A 27,558-nucleotide genomic window follows, 5' to 3' on the forward strand; every position below is an offset into this window, starting at 1 on the left:
CCTGTTATTTATGTTACTGCTGGCTGAAACCTGGGTGTTGCTTAGATCTGCTCTTGGGTGATAGTAGAGTGATTACACCAGACAACAAATTTTTTTGGAAGTGTTGTATCCTCAGAATTTTTTTTTGTTCATGATAGATCGTTTGAAGCTGAACGCAAATATAATTTCAGACTACTTGTATCACGTAAGAATTTGGAGAAAAAAGAAATAACTTTTAATGAATATAATGTGTCTAATTGCATAATGGTGCTGATGCTTTGCAATAGTTCAACTAAGCTAAAAATGTTTTGTTGATTATATTCATTTGTACTCAGTGTCTGAGGCTTCTTGCTTAAGTGACCAACAATAATCAGCCAGCATTGATGAATTCCAGTTGCCCTGATACCGTTCCTCCATGACCGCAATGTCCTGGTGAAACCTTTCACCATGCTCGTCACCATGACAGTGCCAAGATTTGCAGGGAAGAAGTCTAAATGGGAATACAGAAAATGAATCTTTAGCGACATGTTACACTTCATGGTTTTGTATGTTTGAAGCATACAAGTATCATCAACCAGCTACAGATAGTTTGGTGCTCTGTAGTTGCCAAGAAAATTTTGAACAACATCCTTGAATGCCTTCCATGCAATTTTCTCCGGTTCCAGTAGAAGTTCTTGAAATTACCTGTCATTGGTGACCTGTTTGTGGACCACAAAAATGCCTTCCTTAAATTTGACATCAGTTATTTTTTGAATTATATATCTCAAATATCAAAATCCTTCACAGAAATTTATAGCCTTTCCAAAACGTGCCATGCAGCATCTCCCCTGCCTAAGCATGCCCAGTTATGCCTGGACAAGGTAGAAAACTTTTCAGATTACATTTTGAGCAACATTTTAATTCAGTGGTCCTCAACCACTGGGCCGCAAAGCATGTGCTACTGGGCCGTGAGGAAATGGTGTGATTTGGTGATATGAAACGATATGAGTCAGCTGCACCTTTCCTCATTCCCTGTCACGCACTGTTGAGCTTGAACACTCCACCCCCCCCCCCCCAACCGTCGGCCGGTCCGCAAGAATATTGTCCCTATTAAACCGGTCCACTGTGCGATAAAGGTTGGGGACCCCTGTTTTAAGTAACTTGAATTATAAATTGAAATGACAAATATAGGCGATTTCAAAAATGCTGCGTGATAGGGAAATTTCATGGTGATATTCAGCAGCCCAAAATCCATAAGCTGTACCCAAAAGTATTCAGGAAGCAAAATCTAATGTCATGGATGGAAAAAAAATTGACAACAAATCTGCATAGAATGTTATATTTTGCAATCACTCGTTGTCTTACAATATTTCATTGCTTCACAGTTTTTCATGCCCTTTACAAATAAAGGTTAATAGTTCCCATTTTTATTCATTTATAGGAAATGAGTAGTGCTTGTAATATCTTGCTTTTAGTTGTTTTTAAGAAGGTGGTGTTGAGTTATCTTGAGAGAGTATAAACTTCTTGTATAAGGATTTACACTGGATACAAAGTTCTCTGTAAATGAAATCTCATGTTCAGCCTGCAGAAGGCATAGTTGTTCCATGATGAAATGAAAATATTATTCAGTATTTGAGGTGATCTGCCTAATAACCGGACTGTGAGGTTTATTTAAGCCTTTCGATGGAAGTGGTGATGGTTTTAAACATTTGTGAATGCGAGTGCTGACAATTGTAGATTTGAAAAATATCCAAGACCCTGAAAAATAGACCAGCATATTGTAGAATCTATAATAAATATTATCTACAATAAAGATTCAAAAGTTAACATGCTGAGTAATGTGATAGGGAATTTTAAAAAAACCAAAAATAGAATCTATTCAAAAGAAATCATCAGTAACTGTCAATTAATGTGCCTGGTTTTGTTTTGAGATTAAAATACTTTATTGTCTCTGCCTGATAATAACTGCTTGTTCATTTCAGGTTTGATGAAGAGGCTGGATGAAGAGATCAAATTTAATACCTACATGGTTTCTGACAAACTTCCTAAGGAATTAGAGAGCAAAAAGAAAACTGTTCATTTCTTACAAAAGGTGGCCATGGAACCTGCTATGGGACAATCTGATCTCAATGATCTTGAAGCTAAGGTGCAGTGACATGACAGTGCTTTATATCGCTTTGGATGTTGATTATAGTGAATGTACCTGTGTACATTCTTTATAATTTTTTTTGATATGGATTGACAACTGTGGTGCCCACATGCCTCAAATGGACCTAATTTATCACATTCTTAGTGTGTTGAATTATGACCAAAAGACACAGGAACAGAATTGCACCATTTGGCCCATTGAATCTGCTCCACCATTCCATCATGGTTGATTTATTATCCCTTTCAACTCCATTCTTCTGCCTTCTTGCCTTCTCTCCCCCCCGTCATATCCTTTGATGCCCTGATTAATCAAAAACATATCAACAATGATTTCCACAGATTCACCACCCTCTGGTTAAAGAAATTTTACCTCATCTTTGTTCTAAATGTATGTCCCTCTATTCTGAGGCTGTTCCTCTGGTCCTAGACTCCCCCACTATAGGAAACATCCTCTCTGCATCCACTCTATCTAGGCCTTTCTATGTTCGATAGGTTTCAATGAGATCCCCCCCACTTCATTCTTCTAACTCCAATAAGTAGAGACCCAGAGCCATCAAACACTCCTCATATGTTAACCCTTTCATTCTGGTTATCATTCTCGTTAACCTCCTCTTGACCCTTTTCCAGTGCAAACACATCTTTTCTTAGATAAGGGCCCTAAATTGCTCACAATACTCCAAATTTAGTCTGAGCAATGCCCTATACCATTTCTTTGCCCATTTGCCCAACCTGTCTAATTCCTGCTGCAGATCTCTTGCCTCCTCAACACTATCTGCCCTTCCACCTATGTTTGTATCATTTGCAAACCTAGATACAAAGCCATCAATTCCGTTATCCAAATCATTAACATATAATATGAAAAGAAGAGTCCCAACCTCTGTGGAAAATCACTAGTCACCGGCTACCAATGAGTAAAGGTCCACTTTATTCCCACCCTTTGCCTCTTGCCAATCTTCTATCTGCTAGGATAATACCATGGGCTCTTGTTAAGCAGCCTCTTGTGTGGCGACTTGTCAAAGGCCTCTGAAAATCCGAATACATAACATCCACTGACTCTCTTTTGTCTATCCTGCCTGTTATTTCCTGTAAATTATAAAGAAATACAACAAAATAAAGGGGAAATCTATCCTAACGGAAAAAAGAGATAGTAAGAGATTTGGAAGTGGGAGGGGGAGACCTGAAATCATAGGAGAAAGACATCCTTGCCATAGAGGGAGTACAAAGAAGGTTCACCAGATTGATTCCTGGGATGGCAGGACTTTCATATGAAGAAAGACTGGATGAACTAGGCTTGTACTCGTTGGAATTTAGAAGATTGAGGGGGGATCTGATTGAAACGTATAAAATCCTAAAGGGATTGGACAGGCTAGATGCAGGAAGATTGTTCCCGATGTTGGGGAAGTCCAGAACGAGGGGTCACGGTTTGAGGATAAAGGCGAAGCCTTTTAGGACTGAGATTAGGAAAAACTTCTTCACACAGAGAGTGGTGAATCTGTGGAATTCTCTGCCACAGGAAACAGTTGAGGCCAGTTCATTGGCTATATTTAAGAGGGAGTTAGATATGGCCCTTGTGGCTAGGGGGATCAGAGGGTATGGAGGGAAGGCTGGTGCAGGGTTCTGAGTTGGATGATCAGCCATGATCATAATAAATGGCGGTGCAGGCTCAAAGGGCCAAATGGCCTACTCCTGCACCTATTTTCTATGTTTTCTATGTTTAAAGTTAAATTGGATAGATATATGGACAGGAAAGGAATGGAGGGTTATGGGCTGAGTGCATGTCGGTGGGACTAGGTGAGAGTGAGTTCGGCATGGACTAGAAGAGCCGAGATGGCCTGTTTCCGTGCTGTAATTGTTATATGGTTATATGAAATGACAATTTCTGTCATCACAATTTCATGAAATGTTCGTATTTTTTTGCTACATTTGATGATTGTGTTTAATAGTATTACAGTTTTAGCCATCAAGGTACTCTTTTGTGCAATATGTGTAAATTATGAGTACTTTCCAAACTAATGGAATGTTTTGCAACTTTCCCTAATGGCTTACTGATTAAATTAACACAACAGTGTCATTCTGACTCTGTGAAACACAACATGTAACCTGTGAGATAGTTCTGTTCAACCTTCCTTAACGTGAAAACTATACCTGCAGCACTTGTGAGCTTGCAGCATTGTTATCATCAACTAGTCTATTTTTTGGGGACTTGTATTTCACTTAAAGGATATACTATCCTTTCGCGCCTGCTCATTAACCCAGACCTAAGGGAAAACGGGTTAATTTACCAGAAATTGAATAGTTCTTTCCAATGAATGGTATTAGGCTTACCTCTTAAGATGGCACAGCACCAAAGACCTATCTCTAATGTACCTTATGTACAGGCAAGGGCCGACAACTAGTTCCCAGAAGCCAACTACTAATCAGTGGAGTTATACACTGCACTGAAATTTCTGCCAAAAACTGCAGAGCCTCACCTTAAAGGTTCTTCAACAGCTGAGTTAAGTCTTTGCCCAAGATTAGTATTAAAATTAAACTTGTATTTAAGCAAATTTAAATAATGAATACACTTACCAATTAAACATATTTCAGTTAATCTGGTTTAAAAATGTAAATTACTTAAACATATCAATTGCTTGGGAGCCATTCTTCTCCGTTGAAATTACTGGGGTTGATGAAGATGCTGCTGTTTTGGCACCTACATTTCTCAGCATAATAGGTGTGAAATTGCACAAAGTTGGTGTCTGCTGCCTTACTCAATGAGAATCCAGCGGTTAAAGTGTTGTTGGAATGGCAGCAAGCATTTTTCAGGATAGTTCTGAATTCCTTGTCCATTTGGGCAGTACTCAGGAGTCACAGATTGCTAACTTAAGCCAGCCAGGGAAAATGTAATTCTCTGGGTTGGTACCTACTGAGGTGACAACTGCAGCTCCTTGTCTTCAATACCCATTGCTAAAGAAGAGAAAAATATCTGATCCTTATCCAGTCACACATTTTGTTAAATAACAATACTATTTTTTTTCCAAACTTTTTATCTAATATTTGTATTTTAATTAAAATCTTTCCTTTTGAAAACAAAATATTAGGAATTCTAAAATTTGAAAAAAATAGCAAAAGCAAGTGCAAAACTTGTACAAGGACAAAAGACAGAATTGAAATGAGAGTACCCCCCCACCCTATCTTCTCATTTTACGCCTGTGTCCATCTAACTCTTTCTGCTCTGTACTTGTATAAGTATCTATGCCTCTAGGTATATTTTCTAGTCGTTGTGTTTGTGTCCTATAATTAGAACTTTCTCTCAATTTCTTGGTACTTTTTAAAACTCTGTATTTCTAGAAGCAGTTCACTATTTTGATATGATTGATTTTTCTTTTAGATCCAGGAAGTTAATACACAAATTAACCAACTAATTGAAAAGAGAATGATGAGAAACGATCCAATGGATGACAAACTTTTTCTTTTCCGCCAACAGGTAAGGAAAATGTAAACCATTAGAAAAGGAAGTGTGCTGTCAATAGATTCCCTTCAAAAAATGTTGTAGGTGTCAATATTGACTAATAAATATTTAATGGAGTGCAAATCTTTGGCTTGGCAGTTACAGCCAATTAATGTGATAAAGTGCCATTGGTTGCCAACTGGAACTCTATTCAGCAAAGAACCTAGTCTTTGGCAGGTATGATAATACTTTTATCAATGGCATATGGGAGCCCATTAAAAACTACCATTGCATGCAATTAAATACCCAATGGACGTGTATAATCCGGTGGCAGAAGCTGCCTGTATAAAGAGTAGTCAGTCCTTACACAGTCAGTTTAGATTGGCAATAACATCTCTTCCACAATCTCTATCAGCATAGATACACCACAAGGCTGTAGCCCCCTGCTCTACTTGTTTTGTACATATGACTGTAAGCCTCAGGACTCACACCATCAGATTCAGGGGAAGTTATAACCCCTTAACCGTCAGGCTCTTGAAGCAAAGGGGATAAATTCACTCAGCTTCACCTGCCCCATTATTGAACTGTTCCCACACCAATGGACTCACTTTCAAGGACTCTTCGTCTCATGTCGTTGATATTTGTTGCTTATTTATTTTTTTCTCTCTCTTTTACACTTGTATAGTTTGTTCTCGTTTGCACACTGTTTGTCCGTCCTGTTGAGTGCGTCGTCTGTACCTCTTCCTAGAGATGCTGCCTGGCCTGCTGCGTTCACCAGCAACTTTGATGTGTGTGTTCCAGCATCTGCTGAGTGCAGTCTTTCATTGACTCTGTTGTGTTTCTTCGATTGACTGTGTAAGCCCACAAGAAAGTAAATCTCAGGTTTGTATATGATGACAAATATATACTCTGATAATAAATTCACTTTGAACTTTAAACTTTGAATAATAGTGGTAATATGTCCTCTAGCCAGTTTGCATTCCCAAATACCACTTGTAGTAAAAAAATTCTTTATTACCTCCATTGAAAAAAAAAATCTTTATTGAACTGCTGTCTTGCCTTTATTTATCAAAGGATGTACCAGTGTTGGAGGCAGTCCTAAAGAGATTCATTAAGCTAATTCCTCAAATGAGAGGGTGGTCTTATTATGGTGACTAAAGAAATTAGATTTTCTTTTGGAGTTAAAGGATGAGGGATGATCTTACTGAAACACATGCTATAACTAGGAGTTCAATAGTTCAAAGTAAATTTATTATCAAAGTACATGTATGTCACCATATACAACCCTGAGTTTCATTTTCTTGCAGGCATTCGCAGTAAATAGAAGTAACACAATAGAGTCAATGAAAGACTGCCTCCGATAGAATGGACAACAACTAAGATGCAAAAGACAGCAAACTGTGCTAATACAAAATGAGAAAAAAAATATAATAATAATTAAATAAACCATAAATATTGACAAAGTTAAGTTGTAGAGTCCTTGAAAGTGAGTCCATAGGTCATAGGAGTAGTTCAATGATGGGGCAAATGAAGTTATCCCCTCTGGTTCAAGAGGCTGATGGTTGTAGGTAGTAACTGTTCTTGAACCTGGTGGCGTGGGTCCTGAGGCTCCTGTACCACCTCCTGTAGCAGCGAGAAGAGAGCATGACCTGGCTGGCGGAGGAGTTGATGGATGCTGTTTTTTTTGTAAAGGCGCTTGTGCAGATGTTCTCAGCGTCAGGAAGGTATGAGAGGATAGATTTTGAGATGCTTCCAGTAGTGGGAGAGACTCAAATGAGGGGTGCACGATTAATCTGAGAATTGAACTTAATCTTAAAATTAAATTTAAGATTAGGAGCTTCTTGGGCTGGTATATGTTGGAAAGATTGGGGAATTTAGAGCTATGCGGAACTGGCACAGACAAGGAGATTAGACCTGAGCAAATTAACCAATTCAGGAAATGTACGTGACTATTAATTTTGCCCCAGGTCCCCCACCATCAGAGTTAGAATAGCTTGAAGTTGCTGTATTTACTCTTGCAAGTTTTTGTTTTACACAAAGGTATATTTTGAAATTTTTCAATTTTCTGACACCACCTGAAGAAATTTGGAATTTTATGGTCAGTAACTACAAATTTCAGTCCTTGTTTGCTTGGAACCTTCAAATCTAAACTTAGTAATTAATCTTCTACTGCCAGCCTCTCCAATATATGACCTTTATCTATTTTAGCCTTTACAACAACTTTTATCCTTGGTTGGGAGTATCCTCTTTGGTGATGAAAAGTATTGGCTTGAAAAGTGAAACTGCAGGCAGTGACCTTCGTAACTATAGAGGCATTCATTACTCCTGAGTGAAGGTGTATGACCTGAATTTTTACACGGCTGATTGCTGCTCTTGAGACAAATATGTTCCACTGTCAGACTCCTTCTCATAGAATTCAATGGGGAGGTGCTTCCAGTACTTGGGTTGAGAACTGTGTCTGATGAAACTGACTCAAATTCAGGAGGCTCATTCACTAATGTTGAAAGGGTAAGCAAAATTAGAGCGCATGTTGTCGATTCAGACTTGGTAATGAACAAAGAGAAAAGAATAGGAATAAGTGAATTTTTTGGGGGTTGGGGGTATAAGTAGTGGGTGACTGCAAGGGTTGTTGCTGAGGGCAGCTGTAAATTATTTGAATCAATGATTTGAATGAAAGAACCAAGTGTAATATTTCCAGTAGTTCCTCTGGCAGTTTATGATTTTTTGCTCTGGATCCCAAGCATCTGCAGGTTGTTGTGTCAATATTAGAACCAAAATGCCTGTACTGACTCCATGTTAGATCCAACCAGCTAATCATGTTGCCTCTGCTCTTCCTATAGCCCTGTCTGGATATTTTTTTTCTTTTCAAGTTGTAGTTTCCCTTCCAATTAATCCACCTAACCAGCTCTTTCTTGATCATAGCTTGCATAAGGAAAGGGTTTCTTCAAGCCCCCTCCTCCATTTTGTTTTTTACCAATCACTTTAACTTTGTCTCCCATTTTTTTTTGCTACAATTCACTCTTTTTTTACAATGTCAAAATCATTCTTGATTTTGGACTGAAAACGCACTGGGCAAGTCTCTTCTAATTCCACAGGCAAGTCTTTTCTGGATTGGAGACATACCAGTAAAATACAGCTTTTCTCTGGTATGTCCCCAATCCAGAAAACACTTGTTGTTGATACTCCTGTCATCATGTGACTCTGCTTGCTTTTGAATACCCAAGCTACTAGATTCTTTCAACACATGTAGTTAAGTTGAACAATATAATAGGCAATGGTGTTGCAGAAATAGCACATCATTTTGAAGTTTTAGATTTTTGTCTAGAAGTTCAATACAGTACTTCAGCTTCTGCTGAGGGATTGATGAAAATATGCGATTGCACAATAGGATTAATATTTTTGCTTGTTTCTGATTTCCACCATCTCCTTTTGAAATAATGTATGTGCCAAGCCCTGGTTAAGGTTTTTGCTGCTATGCTGTAGGTATTTCATTCTAGCAGTTCTGAAAAAGCGGTGCGTTCTTCTTATAGCATGTTTGGATTTCCGGTTAAAGGTAAGGGGCTATGATGTTCAACTTAGTGCTAATCAGGATGGTGGAATTGGGGGAAGGTTCTGGAGAAAGCTGGGTGGAGAGAGATTGTGACGGACACTGGTGGGGTTCGTGGTCCTTTTGGCGGGAGCTGTGGAGCAGACAGGAGGAAAAATGGCAGAGGATGTCGTGGGAAGCTTCCTCGTTGCATGAACTGCTCTGTGCAAATGAATGGCTTCAAGGAAGAAGGGCCACTACTTCCAAGAAAGAGCCCGTTGTTCGAGATTTCGAGCAAAGTTCGGAGTGTGGTATGTGCTTTCCCACAGACTGTGGGTCCAGCATGTGACAACTTCAACATGAGTTCCAAAGATGTGTACGTTTGGACTGGTTTCAACTGTAATGAGACTTTAGAAATAACCAATTTCTAAAGTAAAATTTAAATTTCATCCAGGCATCTATCATTTCCCGCAAAAAAGAGGCAAAGGCTGAAGAGCTACAAGAATGCAGAGAAGAACTTCTGAGCATGGAGAAAGAGCTGGCACAGAAAACGAGTCAGGCTCGTGATTTTGATGGCACGGAAGTTCTGAAAGGTGATGAGGTAAGATAACTAAAGCAGGTTATATCAATACCATCTCAGCAGTTGAAGAAAGAACAAGGTATTTGTTAGGTGTTGTACATTCTAATTTGATACACATTTATTGATTCGTGATGTGTGTGTCACACAAGCCAACCTCTAAAGTTCCATTGGTATTGTAAGAGTACTATTCAACAAGGAGTTAACTGTGATAAACTGAATTGCTTTGCTGCCTTGTCCTGTGGGTTTTCCCTTTAATTGATAAAATGGTCTGGTGCCTTCTTGGAGCTTTATGACCTCTGAGAAAATTTGAGCTCTTTTTATAATGAGAACAAAATGCCATAAATGAGCAACACATCAGGCTATATCTGTGGAGAGAGAAACAGATTTAATATTTCAGGTGGAAGACCCTGCAAAGTAAAAGATTGTTAATTTATTTATTTTAAATATTGAAGGTTTCAGTTATTTGTTCTTGTGAATATGGAAGAAAATCAGCATTTGTTTTTCATCCCTACTTGCCTCTAAAAGTTGCTGCTGGTCTTTCTCTTGAGCTGTACAGATCATCAACATATTCCCACAGTTCCAGCAGGAATATTTTTCCAGGATTATCCAATTGCCATGAAAGGGTATTGATGTATTTCAGCATAATATGCAACTTGGAGGCAATAATGTATATTTTTGTTTTCTAGGTGGTAGAATTTATGAATTTTCAAGATGTCTCTAAAGAAATCATGGCGAATTGCTGCAGTAAAACCCAGCAGATACAATCACAAGTGATGATAGGGTTATATGGTTGTCTGACTGAGCTAGTCCCATTTGCCAGAGCCCAGCTAACACCTAGTTGGAAAAAAAAGTACCCTTTAATACTCAGACACCAGGAAATCTGCAGATGCTGGAAATTCAAGCAACACACACAAAAAATGCTGATGAACGCAGCAGGTCAGGCAGCATCTAGAGGTACAGTCGACATTTTGGGCCAGGACCCTTCATCAGGACTAACTGAAAGAAGAGATAGTAAGAGATTTGAAAATGGGAGAGGGAGGGGGAGATCCGAAATGATAGAAGACGGGAGGGAGGGGTGGATCTAAGAGCTGGAGAAGGGAAAGGATCATGGGACGGGAAGCCTGGGGAGAAAGAGAAGGGGGGAGGGGAGCCCAGAGGGTAGAGAGCAGGCAAGGAGTTATAGAGGGAGAAAAGAGAGAGAAAAAAGGGGGGGGGGAATTAAAAAAAATGTATAAAATAAATAAATAAGGGGTGGGGTGTAAAGGGGAGGAGGGGCATTAACAAGTTAGAGAAGTGAATATTCATGCCCTCAGGTTGGAGGCTACCCAGACGGAATATAAGGTGTTGTTCCTCCAACCTGAGTGTGGCTTCATCTTGACAGTACAGGAGGCCGTGGATAGACATGTCAGAATGGGAATGGGACGTGGAATTAAAATGTATGGCCACTGGGAGATCTTGCTTTCTCTGGCAGGCAGAGCGTAGGTGTTCAGCGAAACGGTCTCCCAGCCTGTGTCGGGTCTCGCCAATATATAGAAGGCCGCACCAGGAGCACCGGACACAGTATATCTTCGCAGCCAACTCATAGGTGAAGTGTCGCCTCACCTGGAAGGACTGTCTGGGGCCCTGAATGATGGTGAGGGAGGAAGTGTAAGGGCATGTGTAGCACTTGTTCCGCTTGCAAGGAAAAGTGCCGGGAGGGAGATCGGTGGGAAGGGATGGTGGGGGACGAATGGACAAGGGAGTCGCGTAGGGAGCGATCCCTGTGGAAAGCAGGGGCGGAGGAAAAGATGTGCTTGGTGGTGGGATCCCGTTGGAGGTAGCAGAAGTTACGGAGAATTATATGTTGGACCCAGAGGCTGGTAGGGTGGTAGGTACCCTTTAATACTTCTATGTGCCTTAAGTATGTGTCCCTTGGTTATTAAACTCTCTGCTAAAGGAGCTGGGCCCTTAATATCCACTCTACCTAGGCCTATATAATCATGAATATCTCAATCACATTATTGTCTCCTGTACAAAACAACCAACCCCAGCATGGTTAATCTATCTTCATAACCAAAATTATTCAGGCTTCGTATTATCTTTATAAATCTCCTCTGTAGCCTCTCTAGTGTTATAATGCTTCTTTTGAGATAGCAATGAAAACTCTGCAGATTAAACTAGTTATGGATACCCGATTTCATTTGAAGGTTGACCTCCCTGGTCTTGTATTCTCTAGTGTGGCTGCAAAAGAAAAGTATTGGTACAGTCTTGGTTTATTATTGTCAAGTTTACTGAGATGTGTTCAAATAATTAGCAATTGAGAACTATTTCTTCGAATTTAACTGGACTTTTGTTTTCAAAATACTTCTAATTAAGCTTATCAAATAATTTTGCCTCAGCTAACTGAACAAATACTATAATAATAATGCAAATTCAAAGTAGTAATGATAAATACATGTGTCTATATTATTAGTGCTCTAAGGATATTGGGATTCCAGGCCATAGGCAACCTGATTGCAAAAGCAAACATGATGATATTTTTATTAGTTATTATTTTTCCTGCTGAGTCACTTACAAATTTCCTGGCAAGGAAATTGGGTTTGGAGGGGTGGTGGAATATGCCGCCTGACAAAATAATGTTAAAATGCTGGATATATCAGATCAGGTGGTTTAAAAAAAAATTTCAAAATTTGTGGGGACCGTTTTTAAATTATTTTCATAAACTTTGACTTGTGAAAGTACAGAAGTTGGTTAATAGTATATTTTATTATCTGATAAGTTTATTTTTCTTTTTTCCCCCAAATAGCTTTGACTTTGTTAGTAGGTGTAAATGTATTTTTTTAATAAAATTGTTTATATTCTAATATACGAATTAATCTAATCTATATGAATATAGAGTAAGGAGTTCATTAATGTGATTCAATATATTGTATCTGGTATTATTATATTTTTTCTTTTGTTTTATAATATGTATTCTCTTGGACTCTGTATTCTTCTATATAGAAATCAATAAATCAATAAAAATATTGGAAAAAGAAAAAAAATATATATGGTGAATACCACCCAATAATTCAAATTTGCATAAACAACTCGTCAATATAAATCACTGATATATACATATGTAGCATTGAAAATGAGATACTTTAATGGGTTAATAAAAAAAATTAAGAGATGCCATGTCAATTCTTGACTCAGTTGTATGTTATATTATAACATACTTCTGCCCACAACAAAATCTTTCAATAAACTTCATAGTTACTAAAATCTACATAAGTGGAAAATTTGTACAGGTATTACTGAGGTGAGTTTGGATGTTGTGGTTTTAAATGTTCAGAAAGCAATATTATGAATCAAGCTGCTTTCTGCCTGGGTTGAGTCCCTTAGTGAAACCAGTAACAGTAATGAGAAATGAAATATGGAGGTTCAGACATTATGCCTTTCTACAGTTTTAGTTTAGTATTAGTTCGCTCATTTATGCTGCTCAGAAAACACAATTAACTACTTTTCAGTGACTGTTTAATTACAATCTGGTGAATTACATTCACCTCAACTGTTTATTCAAAAATGTTTTGACCTCTATAAATGTTTGAATTTATCCCTCTAGCCTTGTAAAAAGATGTTTGCTACCATTTCCTCTAAAGAATTGGGGCCTAGTCAAGGCTGAATGTGTTAATGTAAACAGCATGTATTTGCAGAAATCTATTCCAATTACAGTAATCTGACACTGCATAGAAGGATTAGCGTCTTTATAAAATTGTTCTTTATAAAATTCTGGTTTTATAAGTCAGGTTATAAAATTCTGCTTCAAGTTGTTCTTCAAAAGCTACTTCAAAGGCACTTTTGTATAATAATTTTGCTAAATACAAGGCTATTTAAGTAATGTATTTTGAAGATGGGGAATGGGACCAGGCTGCTACCCAGCTCCTGAGCAAGACTAATATTTAAATTTGAAGTATATCTTGTTATTTTACTATATACTGAAAAACAATACATCAACATCAATGCTGCTACATTCCATCTTGCTATGTGCTTTGGGATAACCTGTCCCTATCTGTTAAACAAATTAAGATGGTATTGCTCAATCTGGATTGTGGCTACATTGGGAAATTGAGAGGATTGTGGTGAAGATTTTCCACTTTATAACAGTTCATTGTCTCCTCTCTCTCAGTGCCGTAAGAAACTTCTGCTCCTGAGTGGCGTTTGCTTGTGTGAGCAGTTTTATATTGCCCTGACAATATTCTCCAACCAGTTTCAAATTGATCTATAAACACTGCAAGCTAATACTGTTGTTGGCCGTGGAGAATTGTATGGGCTGTATATTTATAGCCCTTAAGGTCTTTTGTTAAAGTCTCCATTACACTAGTTGCATCTAATGTTTGTGATTATTGTGCTTAGTAGAATTATTCAATTTTCAAAAGTATAAAAGTCATTTTCTTGCAAGTGTTATTTCTAAGGGTAAATGTGTGTTCCATTTCAAGCTGTAAATATTTTCTTTTTAATTGACATGAGGTGGAGCTGCATACCTATGGTGTAGTCTGAAACCTACAGAGGAGGAAGGCTGAGTGGGTGGATGCTTGTAACCTATTAAGTATGTAGCGCAGCAGCTCCAGTTACCAAACTATGATTATCATTTGTGGCTTGCCAAAAAACAGGTGGCTATGACCCATGACAAATACGTTACACATGTTGCATTCTTTACACAGTATTTGAATAGGCTCCATAGATCTTTTGAAGATCAAAGTATAATTAACATGCAAGCTTCAACAATTTTGTTCCTTATCTTTGTTAGTAAGTCTACAAATTAAAAATTTTTCAGTAGCTCTTTGATTAGCTTTCTTAAACAAATGCGTGGCTGGTACCAGCCCTACAAATGATGACAGCTTCCTTTTTCTCTTTAATGCTTATCAAAGAATTTTACAATGTGGTTCAGATCATGCAAATTGCAGGCACTTTAACTATATTTTATGAATTTACATGGACACATAATCAAAGCATTCACACAAAGTTTTGAAAGGTTGAATGTATTGCTTGAATCAGCTTTGAAACAAATTTGCTGTAGTATTTGAATTTCCCTTTGTTGCATCAGCTGGATTTTTGTTTTAACTTATTGCAATTATGCTGTAGTAAGGAGTTGATTCATTAGGCTGCACACAGTAGTTGGCAGATTTTTTCAGCATGAAATTAAGAACCTGGAACCTTCTCAGTAAGGGGAGAAATTTTTATTTTCCTTTCCCTGCTGTTGCCTCTCTCTCCCATGCAGTCAAGACTTTTTTATTTTACAATTCCAGCTTCTGTTAGTTTGTTGCTTTTTGTTATTCTGTGAAAGAGTAATCAGGTAGAATTTAGCAATTTAGCATATCCTGTGTTTGGTCCTCAATAAGTATCTGATTTCAGACAAGATAGTTGCTGCCAGCTACTACAATGTAGCTATATTTGTGACTAGGATATGGCTAGAATTGGTATTCTGTTTTGAGAAATTATGGTTTGCTACTCTGCATTACTTGGCTAGCATTGTGTATAAATGAAGAATGACCACGTTGGGGAGGTCTCAGAAGGGAACTGGTATTTCTAGAGCTGTGTTCTACTCCTGTTGAAGGACTCCTGGTTTACTTCAGGGGTAATGAGACTACCCAAGCCTGTAAATTATTAAGTATACTGTTGCTACCAAATCTGGCGTGAAAATGAAGGTGCATTGATTTTCTTTTACTTTAATATTCATAAATTTATTTCCTTTATGACCTTGTTTTGCAGTCTGAGGGGCTGTTGAGACAACTGCCATAGTATCAGGAAATTTGCATCCATCACTACACTGACCAGGGTGAAGTAGTGAGGTGTCAGACCAGAATTACGACTAGTTTTGCATGACTTTGGCAAGATTATTGAAAGACCAAGGAAGTAATTACACAGCATGAACAATGAATTCATTTACATAATTTGTCATTTCTTGGGATTTTCACATTGAAAACTAACCCAATGTGCCATTAGAATAGAACAATCTTATGGAAATTCTGGATCTTTACTTATATTTGGGTGCATATCATTAATAAGAATGGGTAAAAGATATATTTTAACATATTTTTATGGTTGTTTTCTTTCATCTATAAGATCAATAACTTGCTGTGTTTTGCCACAGCAACGTAATTATTTCACCAATGATTAAATGTGACTATTAGTTTTAGTCTGAATGTAACAACTAGATATTTGGTGGTAAATATGTCCTGGAATAGAATAGTGTAGAGTTATCCCTTATGATCCCAAAAACTGAATTGTAATCAATATCTATTGATAATTAAATTGGTATTATAACCAATATACATTTATGATGCACTAGAGAACGTAAATTGAGCTCTAGAGAGATTTGAGCTGTTGGTGGAATCTGTCATTCCGTAAGAATGAATGCTCAGTGTTGAGTGGTGCCATTGTAACAGACAACCTGTCCGACTGCTACAAAGACTTGTATTTGCAGAGTATTGGACTGATACAGAGTGCGAAAAAAGTTCCATTCCATTTGGAATTAAATATTAGTATTTAATATACATGAGTTAATACATCATTAACTACAAGAAAGTGCCAAAAAGTGGCATGGTAGCGTAAGGGTTAACACAATATTTTACAGCAGTAGCTGTAAGATTGGGGTTCAATTTCCACCATTGTCTGTAAATAATTTGTACATTCTCCCTGTGATTGTACGAGCTTCTCCTGGTGTTTAAATCTACTATATTCCAAGGATGTACACTTAGGGTTATCGAGTTATGGACATGCTATTTTGGAGCCGGAAGTAAGGTGACACTTGTGAACTGCCCAGCACAATTCTCACTGATTTGATTTCATGCAAAATTATGTATTTCACTATATGTTTCAGTGTATATGTAACAAATAAAGCTGATCTTTTTCTTCATAAAATACAATTTGGAAATAAAGTGTAACAAATGTTAAATAGGTGGGTTGCTGGATGCTGTAGCTCGATGGGCTGCAAGGGCCTGTTCTACGTTGTATCTCCAAATACATTTTTAAAAAGTAACCTGGTCAGTTTCTGATTGAGAACATTTAAACTGCTTTGTTATGCCATATTAGTGAATGATATGAATATTTGTTCAATTTCATTATTATAAGTCATAAATTTACATTTAAGTCATCCAACATAAGTAAACTGTATCTGTTAGATCTTTTCTTAATGAAAATGAAATCTGGCTAATTGATTCAGTGGAAATAGATAGTTTACTTAAATTAATATTTCAGTGGCAAAATCTAGAACAAATTATATTGCAAAGATTGGAGACTATTTGATAATTATATAACATGAAAATTAGCTTTGTACTATAAATGCTTAAGATATTATGTGGATTATGGATCATGTGAATTATGGATCACAACACCGTCGTATTGAATGTGTTATTATTTTTATGCTTATAATAATTATTCTTGGCCTAGCTGCTGAACTTGTTTTAATTTTTTTTGGTTGGGGAAGAAAGGGTTCAAACTTTGGTATGAATTATTTAAATAAGATGCTTCAACACTTAGCTCCAAAATTAATGGAATGTGTAGTGGAAAGTTAGTGGGTGGGGAAAGCTCTACATGATACATTTTCATGACTATTTTTGGCTTCCTGCCTAGGACTTTTTATAGACTATTCCATGTTGTCTAAGAAAATGAGACTGCCATATTTAGCACTGGCAGTCTCGCTTTTGTTCTGTAGACATAGATTATTGTCAATTCTGAAACTAATAATACCTTTTTTTCAGTATTTTTGTATTGGAGGCAGCAGGCCTCCCAATTTGTTTTCAGCACTGACTATATTAACTGGTTCTCATTAAATTTTAGTTCAAACGCTATGTCAGCAAACTTCGTAGCAAGAGTACAGTATATAAGAAGAAACGCCAAGAGCTGGCAGAACTGAGAGCAGAGTATGGTGTCCTGCAAAGGACGGAAGAAATTCTAAAACAGCGGCATGAAGCCATGCAGCAACAACTGGTAATATGAGAACCTTGCTTTCAGTACACTCCAATGCTCAGGTCCTGACCATTCTGAGAAATTACTGATAATTTATCTGAAATGATACAACTTACCATGAAACATTTCAGTCATCCCCCCTACAAGTTCCAGTGCCTTTAGGTAATGCTCAGTGATTACTGAGAAAAGTATAAGTTAATATTAGCTCCTAATTTACGATTTTTATCTTTGAGCATGTAGACTGTCTTTCAGATCATTAAATATAAAGTTTTATTCACATTCTTTACATTAAACCTATTTGTAATTCTTTGCCCTCTTTAAATTTTAAGGTATTGACAGGAGTTAATGTTCTGTTTAAAGTTCAAAGTACATATATGTCAACATATAGAACCCTGAGATTAATTTTCTTGCGGGCATACACTGTATGTACGTATATCCAAGAAATACAACAGCATTTATGAAAGACTACACCAAACAGAATGGTCAAACAACCATGTGCAAAAAACAACAAACTCTGCAAATACAAAAGAAGTAGTAATAATAATAATAATAACGAATAAGTGATAAGTATCGAGAACAAGAGGTGAAGAGACCTTGAAAATGAATCCAAGGGTTATGAGAATGGCTCAGTGATGAGTGAATGTTGTTCCCTCTTTTTATATCTATTCCCTCAATTTATATCTATTGATTTAAAAAAAATAGACAAATGTCTACTCATCATATATTATCATCTGGGGCAAAAATTAATAATATTCAAAAATGAGACTTTATGAATCCATTATTTTGCCTTTGCAGTTGTGTTCTTTGTAACCAGGTGTTATTACACAGGAATTAATTTTTTAATTGCTCAAAAAAATTTCCTGGTACCTTTTGCAACATTTTTAATGTTGCTCTGTTCTCTTTGATAGCATCAATTTTAGTTCAAGCTTCTGTAGTATTTGTCCTTGTTACAGTTATCTTTGGTTCTTTAGCTGGGTTTTACTTTTTTTTTAAATCCAAAATATGTAGAATTGAATTTGCTTGGTAATCCCCCATGTTAGCTCCCCTAAGCATTTAAACTCAGCTGATCCTCACAGTAATGAGCACTATAACCTGTAAAATTTAGTTAATCTAAAACTTTAAAATTAAAAGTTATACATGTTGCAAACTTGAAAGCACTGGCGAAGAGAGAAACCATTAACATTTAAGGTTGATGTCTTTCAACGGAATTCAGATGTCTGTTTTCCTACATTTTGGTGGTAATTGTCCTTGAAAAACATATTAGAATGATTTACAATGTTAGAAGTGCTATGTAAGTACGGATTATTGAAGAAGGTGCAATTATAATTGACTTAATCAGCACAGGGGATGGGACTGTCATCAGATTGGCTTATTTTTGGTAGAAATTGCAGAGAATTTTGATATAGGGTGGCGTTGAAAGCATAATTGCCATATTAATTTACAGCTTCATTTCCTGCATCATTTTGCCTTTAACTATTATTGTTTTGTACCCAGATGTCAGAAGAGTGGATCCTTTGAAACTTATTTTCCCTGTGAGTTTTTTGACCCAAGTTGTGTGAGATGATGCATAGACAGAAAATAAAATTGATAATAAGGCTTGATTGTTCACAAAAGGCACAAATAAGTTATTCCTCAGATGTATTCCAAGTGTATTTTAACTAGTGCTTTCATGGTTTATATTTTATGGTCCTTAGCTATAATATATAAGACTTACATTATAATTGTTTAAGATCTATCTTACCGGCTGAGATTCCCATATAGTAATCTTTGTCAAATTGTTTGTGTTTACAGCAAGCGATTGAAGCGAAGCATGGTATTACAGGTTTCAGTGACACTCAAGAAGAGCTGGAGAGAGTATCTGCACTGAAGAGCGAGTTGGATGAAGTGAAGGGACGTACACTTGATGAAATGTCTGAAATGGTGATCCTTCTTTTTAAAAAGACTAAAATTAATTTAGTGTTTGGGTATAAAGGGTTCACAGTTTGTGGGGAACAGTTGTAGTAATTTAAATTATGGTAACCATGCTTCTTTCCACTGCTTACCTAATACAATTATAGATTGCCAGTGTTATTTGAGTCAAATAACCTTTAATAATAACATTCTCTGAAGACAAATTACTGGCTGAAGTATCTGTACCTTATACATTCCCACTTAGTAATGCTTGAAAATATCCATTGTAGAGCTTTTCTTCTGCCCCCCCCCCCCCGGATGAAACTGGCCCAGAGTTTGTAGAAGGAACAAGAGTATAACTTCCAGCATTCACCACCGTCGCTAACAGCAGCTTCTGATGTTCACCTGCATGCAATTAAACACGGAAGTCTGGAGGTTCCCTTGCTACTGCTTGTCATGACCATGTTGGGGGTCTCAAAGCTAAATCATTAATTTGATGTGAGCTTTTTTATGCTCCTCTTAGTGTAAGACCAATAAAATGTAAGTCCCTAATGAATAGAGTTTAACTGAACTCTCAACAGTAGGGTAATTAGAATTGCCAGTTAAATCTGCGTCAAATTGCATTATGAATAAGAAAAATCTATAATTATTGCTGAAATACCTCTTAGTTCTGAAAATCTAACTTTAAATTCATGGATTTTAAAATAAATCGTAAATATAATTTTATTTGATTGCTTGTGATATTTCAGCCTCTATACTCTGCTGAATGTGACAAATCTTCAACACAAACCATTTAATGAGAGCTTGTACCAGATGAGGGGAAGTGTACTCCATTCAGCCCTGAAGGAGCAAGCACTGCTGCTTTAGTGTTGATCAAAAAATCCATTCTGTTGATTATTTTACTTTTGTCTGGAGTTAATTCTGAACTTGACCTATACTAAATTCTGTAGCAATTACATGTTCAGTATTTTGCACTTCTCAGAGCTATAGATACTTGCATAAAATATCCCATGCACATATTTAAAGGGGGAGTATATAATATTTATCGGTTTCTATGCACTCTTAGTTCTTTTGCAGTGATCCCAGCACCTATTTTTAATGTTGTTTCATGAGAATGAGAAGTGCTAGGGAGTTTAGTCTACCACAGACAGAACATCTTTGAATTTAACTAGTCTTTTATTGAGACTGATGATGACAGCAACTAGTGATTCTCAGGAAGTGTTAAACATCAACTCAAACATTTCAGAAGTAAACAATAAATGATCAAAAGTAACTTGGGTGAAACATGTTGTAAAAATATAATATTTATTGCACATAGTTTGTATTCTGGAGTTGCCTTTAAAATCAGTACTTTTATGTTATGTAAAAATGTGTACATATATTATCTCTTGCGTAAATATTTTATTTTTAATTAAATGAACATTGAATGGAATTCATTGAGGGGGGGAAAGTGGACTTCAGAGTGCTCATTCATGATCTCAAGTAGATAATATGACCTGTTAAAAGAGGTCTTAGTTTTTATTCTTTTTTTTTCTTGGGCCCCTAGCTCCCAGTGGAGCATAGGCCATTGACCTCCCATCTCCATCATCCAAAGTCAATGGTATGGTTGGAGTCCATCAAAGTTTCTGTAATCCATTGTACCCACTGTACCTGGGATGAGCTTATACAGCTTCACCAGAGCCATGTTGGCCAGCCTCACCCGTTTCCACCTCTCACAACGGAGGCGACGCTTCGGACTTTGAGAAGCCTTGATTTTTATGCTGGGAGCAAAAACTCTACTTAGTTAACTTTAGTCTGAAAAACAAAGGTAAGATTGATGTGTTTAGAACCTGTGAAAGAATTGAACAAGTTTAAACAATCTTTCATCAAAGCAATATATGTGTGAAAGCATGTAATAGTAATTTCTTATTAGTCTTAGCAGTCATTGAATTCAGAAAGGGGCAAGTGATTTAAGCTTTTCTGTCAATCATGGTCCTCCAGAGTTATGATGTCTGGAGCATTAAACAATTAGAGAATATTGCAAAAGTTTATTTTTCATTGCTGCTTAATTTCTTTTCCCACAATTTCTGAAAGGTGCCTTTTATTACTGAGAGAGATTTTTCAGTCACCAGGCTATCTCGCCCAAATGCTCATTAAGTTCCTTTGTTCATTTTTCAATAATTTGATCATAGTATTTATATGTAATTATTTTTGGAAAAAGAACATCTAAGCTCATTGAAATTTTAATGAAAGGAAATTACAGTGAATGAGTAATGACACAGTAACTATCAGTATATTTTTTGTGTTAACACCTTAAACAGAGTGTAAGATTTTTTTTCATATCTTTCTGGTATCTTCAAGAAAAAAGATAGTCAACTAATGTTACTTATTTAAAAATTGTGCATATTTTTCTGCTGTTGTTAGAGTTAAATAGAAAGATAATTAATTTCAAATTTATCAGATTTGTACCCAAAATAATGTTGATGCCAAGTAGAGCACATTAATTGATTCTGGGAGGCTGGGAGATAGGTTTTTGTATGTTAATTCAAATCATTGGCATTACATAAATGACTTGGAAATTGCAACTGTATATATCTTTTTAGTGTTGTACTAAACTGTTAGAAATATGTGCGTATTAATGTGTAATTCCTTAAAATGTTTCCATTTAAGTTAAGATGAGACCTTTTAAAAATCCTTTTCTTATCTGTGCATGTTGCTTGGGGCCTTGTGTAACCTAGAAAAGATAGTTAGGCAGCTTGCTTTCAGGCAGTGGCAGCAGATTAAACTCCATGTTTGCATTAATGTGCTTAGCCTGTGTTCCATGACTATACGTGGTATTACACACGAGGCTCGTGATATTCTGCAACATTTTATAAAATAATGGCCCCCAACTTTTTCACTCACTGAAAAAAGAAGCTGCTTGTTCACCATAAATTTACATAAGAAAAAGAATGAGGAGGACATTTGACCCCTCGTGCCTGCTTATTCATTCGATATTTATTTTAGCATAAATTGCGTGCATTAATCCTATTTCCCTTGATTCCCTTAAAATCTAAAAATCTCATGATTGAGCTTCCACAGCCCTACTGAATAAAGAACTCTGAAAATTCACCATTCTCTGGATGAAGAAACAGATGATCCTTACTTGGCGCCCAGAGACATCAGTCAAGGGAAACATCAACACTGATTCTATCTTGTTAGGCCTCATAAGAATTTTGTACATTTCAGAGAGATAACTTCTCAGTCTCCTAAACTCCCATGATTATTAACCCAATCTGCTTAACCTCTCCTTGGAGAAATTGTCATTCCAGGGATCAATCTGGCAAACCTTAACTGCATTCCCTTTATCACAGGTATATTCATCTTTAGTGATGGAGACCTGTAAATAATTCTCCATATTTGGATTCATTTTTTATCACATGTACGTCGAAATGTACAACAAAATGTGTCATTTTTCTCAACAATCAATGCAACCCAACAACGGTTCATGAGGATCCTATTTAACCAGACCTAACCATCACTACCCTTCGACTCAAATTTTCATGAAATAAATGCCAATGTCCTGTTTGCCTCCATAATTGACCACTGATCCTTTCAGTCAACTAACGGCGGTTGACATATAACGATACCCATTCTACCTGGTCGAACATGGCTTAAGTTTTTCAAATCAGAACAATAGACAGATAGTTTGAGATCACACCTTTACGGTATAACTATTCTGTATTGGGAAGAGGAATATTTACATCAACAGCTTCTGAATTTCCATCCGTGAGTGTGAATGCCTGAAGTTGCTGCCAATTTTGTCCAGAAGTAACATTAAGCATTGTTATTACCATCAGAATGTGTTCCTGCTGCAGGTAAAAGTACATTTTTTTGTCCTACGTCATATTTGTGATGTCAATTTTTATCTTGTGTGTCTGTGTACTTGTTATTATTTCTGGGTTTGCTTCTACATTTTTTAACCTTCTGTTTCTTTTACCATTTTCTTGTGATTCTTTGTGTTGGCTCAAGTTAATTTCAGTGAAGACCTCAGATTAACAGAAACGAGATTTTCAGATAATTGGTATGGGATTCAGTCTGGTGATTTAAGTGCAAGAGAAAGATACCATCTAAATAAATCTTTCCTTTTTATGAATTTCATTACATAATCCTTCCTCAAGAAGGTCAGTCAAATGGGCATGTATTCATTTGTACTTGGTCAACATTTACAACTGTTTGCCACATTGCTGTTCTTCTCTCCCACCCCCACTCCCACTTTTTAGATTCTCTATAAAATATATTTCTGCAATATAAGATTCATAAAAGATAAACAAAAAGCTGTGCATAAAACGCATATTATTGGTGAAAATCTAAGTATGTAAATGGCAATTTTGCCAGCTTATAGCAAAAAAGAAAGTAATTGGAAAAGTGCTATAACTGTTAATGCATAGATCTTGTTTGTTTTTTGTGCCAATCTTTCTCCAGATAAAGAAACTTAATAATCTTATTGCTGAAAAAAAATCTGCCTTGGCCCCAGTCATCAAAGAGCTACGACCATTGCGACAGAAATGCCAGGTGAGTGGTGGACTTTAAGCAACAATGAGGGTACTGTCGAAATATGTTGCTTCTTGCCCTTCTGTTGGCTGGTTGCCAAGTTACTGTACTAACTTAGTCAAAACAGTAAGTGCAGTAGCTTCCATTGTATCAGTCGGCAGACAACTTGCCATCTTTGCATCACTCACAGAGTAGCTACTAAAGTACAGGAAAGTGTTATTTGGAGAATAATTAGCCTTGACCAAACTGATTCCATGCTAAACACCAGGATGACTCCTGCAAGTAACAATATTTCACTCCACATACAAGGATGTGAAGCCACCTGTTTGGTTTACACATGAACTTGGATGTGTAAATTTATTTCAGAATGCAAGGTCTTGATTTGTGATTGACAAGGACATACATTGTTTGAGTGTCGCATGCTGCTAGTTCACAGTTTCATTTACATGACAGTTTGCCCTTTCACATTAGGAACTAACTCAAGAGTATGAAGAAAAAAAAGCACTCTATGACAGCTGTGCAGCAGGCTTGGAAAGCAACCGATCTAAGCTTGAACAGGTAAATAAAGGTCATAATTTAATCCACACATGCAATAACTCCTATGCCCATGTTAGACTTTTTACACTACTTGATAATTTAGGGGGATTTTTTAAAGCACTTATGTGCAATGCAGAACATTTTGTAAAAATGCAACCTAGACTGAAGGAAAGGATTCGCCCCAGAAGTCTGGCTGAATTTTGCTAACTCAGTGCAAGCAGTAATTGAACCTGTGTATGACTTAGTGTTAATTTTCAAGGGCTTGTAAATATTGATAGAACTGATTAAGAATTGTGTAGTTTTAGTACATCCTTACAATCTCTCTACATAGAACGTTTTAGTTTCTTTTTGTTTAATTCGACAATTATGGGTTAAAGTTTCACTCCTGTGACTTGTGCACAAAAATCTAGGGTAACACTTTAGTCAACAGCTTCCTTTGCTTTAAAAATCCCAAAGCTCTATTTTAAAGAAGCACAACAGGGTCACCACAGTGTTCTGGCAAGAATGCTTCTGCCAATGTAGATCATTCGCTCACTATTTGTAAGATACATTATCTGGTCCTTATCTCGCCGCTGCTAATGGAAGTTTGCTGTGCACCTCTTTGAGTGTAAAGCATTTTTAGGATATCTTGAAAAGAGTGTGAAGAGGTATCTTGTTGTAGTTCTAAATTCATTTTCTTTTGAAGCTGTGTTTGTTTCTAATATAGTCAGTGCAAGGATAGCTAATTCTGGTAATTCTACTGTTGAGTCTTTTTGTATTGATCAGGCTGAGTTTCCCCAAACTGGAATCTGGTTTACTGAAACAACATCAGGCTTTAGAACTACTATCTGTTATTAGTTCTTGCCTTCTGATGGCATTCTCCAATGTGAAATATCAAACTATTTCTAATAATTTTTTAAAATTTCAGTGACCCATTTTTGTCCTAGAATTTCTGGAAAATATCATTAAAGGTACCGCATCATTTCATCATTTTCCCCCTTGCCCAGGAGGGGAAATTTAAATGCAGTTGATTGGCAAAGATTTCACTAAGGTCAATCATTTTCGTTAATATTATTCAATTGTTTGCACCACTTGTGGAAAACGTCCACCGATGTTCTCTGTTTCTCGCTCGCAGAACATCACTTAATACAGAAGACCAGAATGTCTTTGTCTTCTGGGCATGTGAATAATGCGCTCATCTAGGATTATGCCCAGGGCATTATGTAACTAAGATTTCAAGAACTTAGCGTATTTTCTAAGATTTTTTTGTTAGTCATTGTAGCCTGCCCTACTCTCATGTCTTTGATCTGAACACTTGAGAATTCAAAGACTAGGGAAGACCTAGTGCATCAAGAGGCCCTGAGGATAAGATCATGTTGCAAAATTATCCTTGTTTATGACAGTTCATCGTCATTTTATTGCTGAAAAAGAACTGTTGTTGCCAGCTTCACTTGGCCTTCCGGGATATTTGGGTAGTATATTTTGCGACCAAAGGAATTCAAATGTTCTGTTCAGATTAATGATAGACAGGTTCAACATATACAGCGCAACCAAATGGAATTGCTTTCCATTTAGGGAATATTGAGAAGGTTTCTGCTTATCCATTGCTACCAAATAGAGCCACTGTCCATTTGGGGAATGTTAATAATTCTGTGGAGTTACTGCAAAATCATAATTTTTTGTTAGTTGGGAGGATTTAGAACCTTTTGAATAGAAAGCATCTTCCCTCGATTTGCTTGCGAAAAGAGATTATTGTTTTAAAAAAAAATGACATAGCTTTTAAAAGATTTGCTGATTAAAGTTAACTGGCAATTTTTAGGAAGGCTGGTAAAAATATTTCTATAGTTATTGTTTGTAAGTAGGATTTCATTGGGTAAATTATAAATACTTTTTGGTAGGAAAGGTCATATTTTTACTTTAATGATGAACTATATTCAAAAGGATAGTCGACTATAAAATGCGTAATATTGTTTATAATATTTAAAATGTAGTTTGTGATTAAATTTCTCTCAAATAAAGTAATTCTTAAATGAGAACCTTTTTCAGGAAGTCCAAGGACTCAGAGAAGAATGTGCTCAGGAGGAAACTAGATACCATTATACCAACTGCTTGAGAAGGGTATAAAAAACTCTTGTAATTTCCTATTCATTTCATTAGCTTTGGGAAAGCATTGCAGAGATAAAAGTTGTTTTCTGTTGAACAGATTACTGAAAGACAGCTACAGCGTGCTGCTGATGAAATGAAACTATATGTATCTGCAGATCCACAAGAAAGAAGGAAAGCTAAAAGGTAACTGCAAGTTTAAATACTTGTGTTTTTATGTGTATGTATATTTTTGTGGATATCTATTTAATAACTTGAGCAACAGTTTCCTTTTAGTCTGGGAAATACGTTGCCTTGCTGTATATTTTGCCTGTGAGTCATCATTAATGGAGCATGTTGCATCTCTGTTCTGTTTCATTATATCTTTTGTTCTTTATATATATTATATCTTTTAATATATTTTAATATACTATATCTTGTATATCATGTTTGAATTCCTTAAAATTCTTTATTGTTTGCTGTACTTAACTTGTCAGTTTTCTCAATGAAAAGCTTTTCTGCTCTTCTACCATTTGGGTGCTTGTGGACAGCCATCAACTGATTAATTACAAATAAAAATAAGAAAGAACAACAGGAGCTGGAAATATGAAATAAACCAGAAAAAGCTGCAAAAATGCCAGCAGATTAAATAGCATCTGTGAAAGAAAAACAAAGCAATGTTAGGTTTCAGGTTGAAGACTATTCATCAAAACAGGGGGGAAAAGGATTACTACTGACACCTGCCCTTATTCCAGTCACTGATTTCATTTTTAATGCACCCTAGTAACTTTTTGGACCTATGTGTCAGGCGAGAGGGCACATAACAAATGAACGATGTGTTCAGGCAGAGAAGAGTTATTTTTTATAATGGAAAAGTAGTCAAGGCACTTGTCATGAGAATGAGATCTTAATGTTGACTAACTCTCTAGAGCATTTGTAGTTGGTATTATGTTTTTATGTGTCGTGGAAAAAAAAACCATTTCCAAT

The 27,558-nt window shown here is 36.5% G+C and overlaps 1 protein-coding gene and 1 long non-coding RNA gene across 7 annotated transcripts in view; one reads left to right on the forward strand and one right to left on the reverse strand.

Annotated features, from left to right (window-relative positions):
* Positions 1-27,558, forward strand: part of ift81 (intraflagellar transport 81 homolog) — a 73,848-nt gene that overhangs the window by 27,246 nt on the left and 19,044 nt on the right. For 4 of the 5 annotated variants that reach the window (XM_072247772.1, XM_072247769.1, XM_072247771.1 and 1 more), the window contains 9 exons: positions 1,941-2,104; positions 5,477-5,572; positions 9,517-9,663; positions 17,443-17,592; positions 19,363-19,491; positions 23,905-23,994; positions 24,445-24,531; positions 26,536-26,607; positions 26,693-26,778. In XM_072247772.1, the coding sequence (XP_072103873.1) occupies positions 1,941-2,104; positions 5,477-5,572; positions 9,517-9,663; positions 17,443-17,592; positions 19,363-19,491; positions 23,905-23,994; positions 24,445-24,531; positions 26,536-26,607; positions 26,693-26,778 (1,021 nt within the window). Of the gene's footprint in view, positions 1-1,940; positions 2,105-5,476; positions 5,573-9,516; positions 9,664-17,442; positions 17,593-19,362; positions 19,492-21,007; positions 21,269-23,904; positions 23,995-24,444; positions 24,532-26,535; positions 26,608-26,692; positions 26,779-27,558 lie in introns of those variants that run through there. The other variant, XM_072247773.1, reaches the window with a different exon arrangement.
* Positions 20,514-27,558, reverse strand: part of LOC140190874 (uncharacterized) — a 40,492-nt gene continuing 33,447 nt past the window's right edge. Inside the window, exon 4 of one of the 2 annotated variants that reach the window (XR_011883709.1) lies at positions 20,514-21,255. This is a non-coding gene — a long non-coding RNA (uncharacterized lncRNA). The remainder of the gene's footprint in view (positions 21,256-27,558) is intronic. The other variant, XR_011883708.1, reaches the window with a different exon arrangement.

This window comes from Mobula birostris, chromosome 31, assembly GCF_030028105.1.
Source record: "Mobula birostris isolate sMobBir1 chromosome 31, sMobBir1.hap1, whole genome shotgun sequence".
Classification (NCBI taxonomy): Eukaryota; Metazoa; Chordata; class Chondrichthyes; order Myliobatiformes; family Myliobatidae; genus Mobula; species Mobula birostris.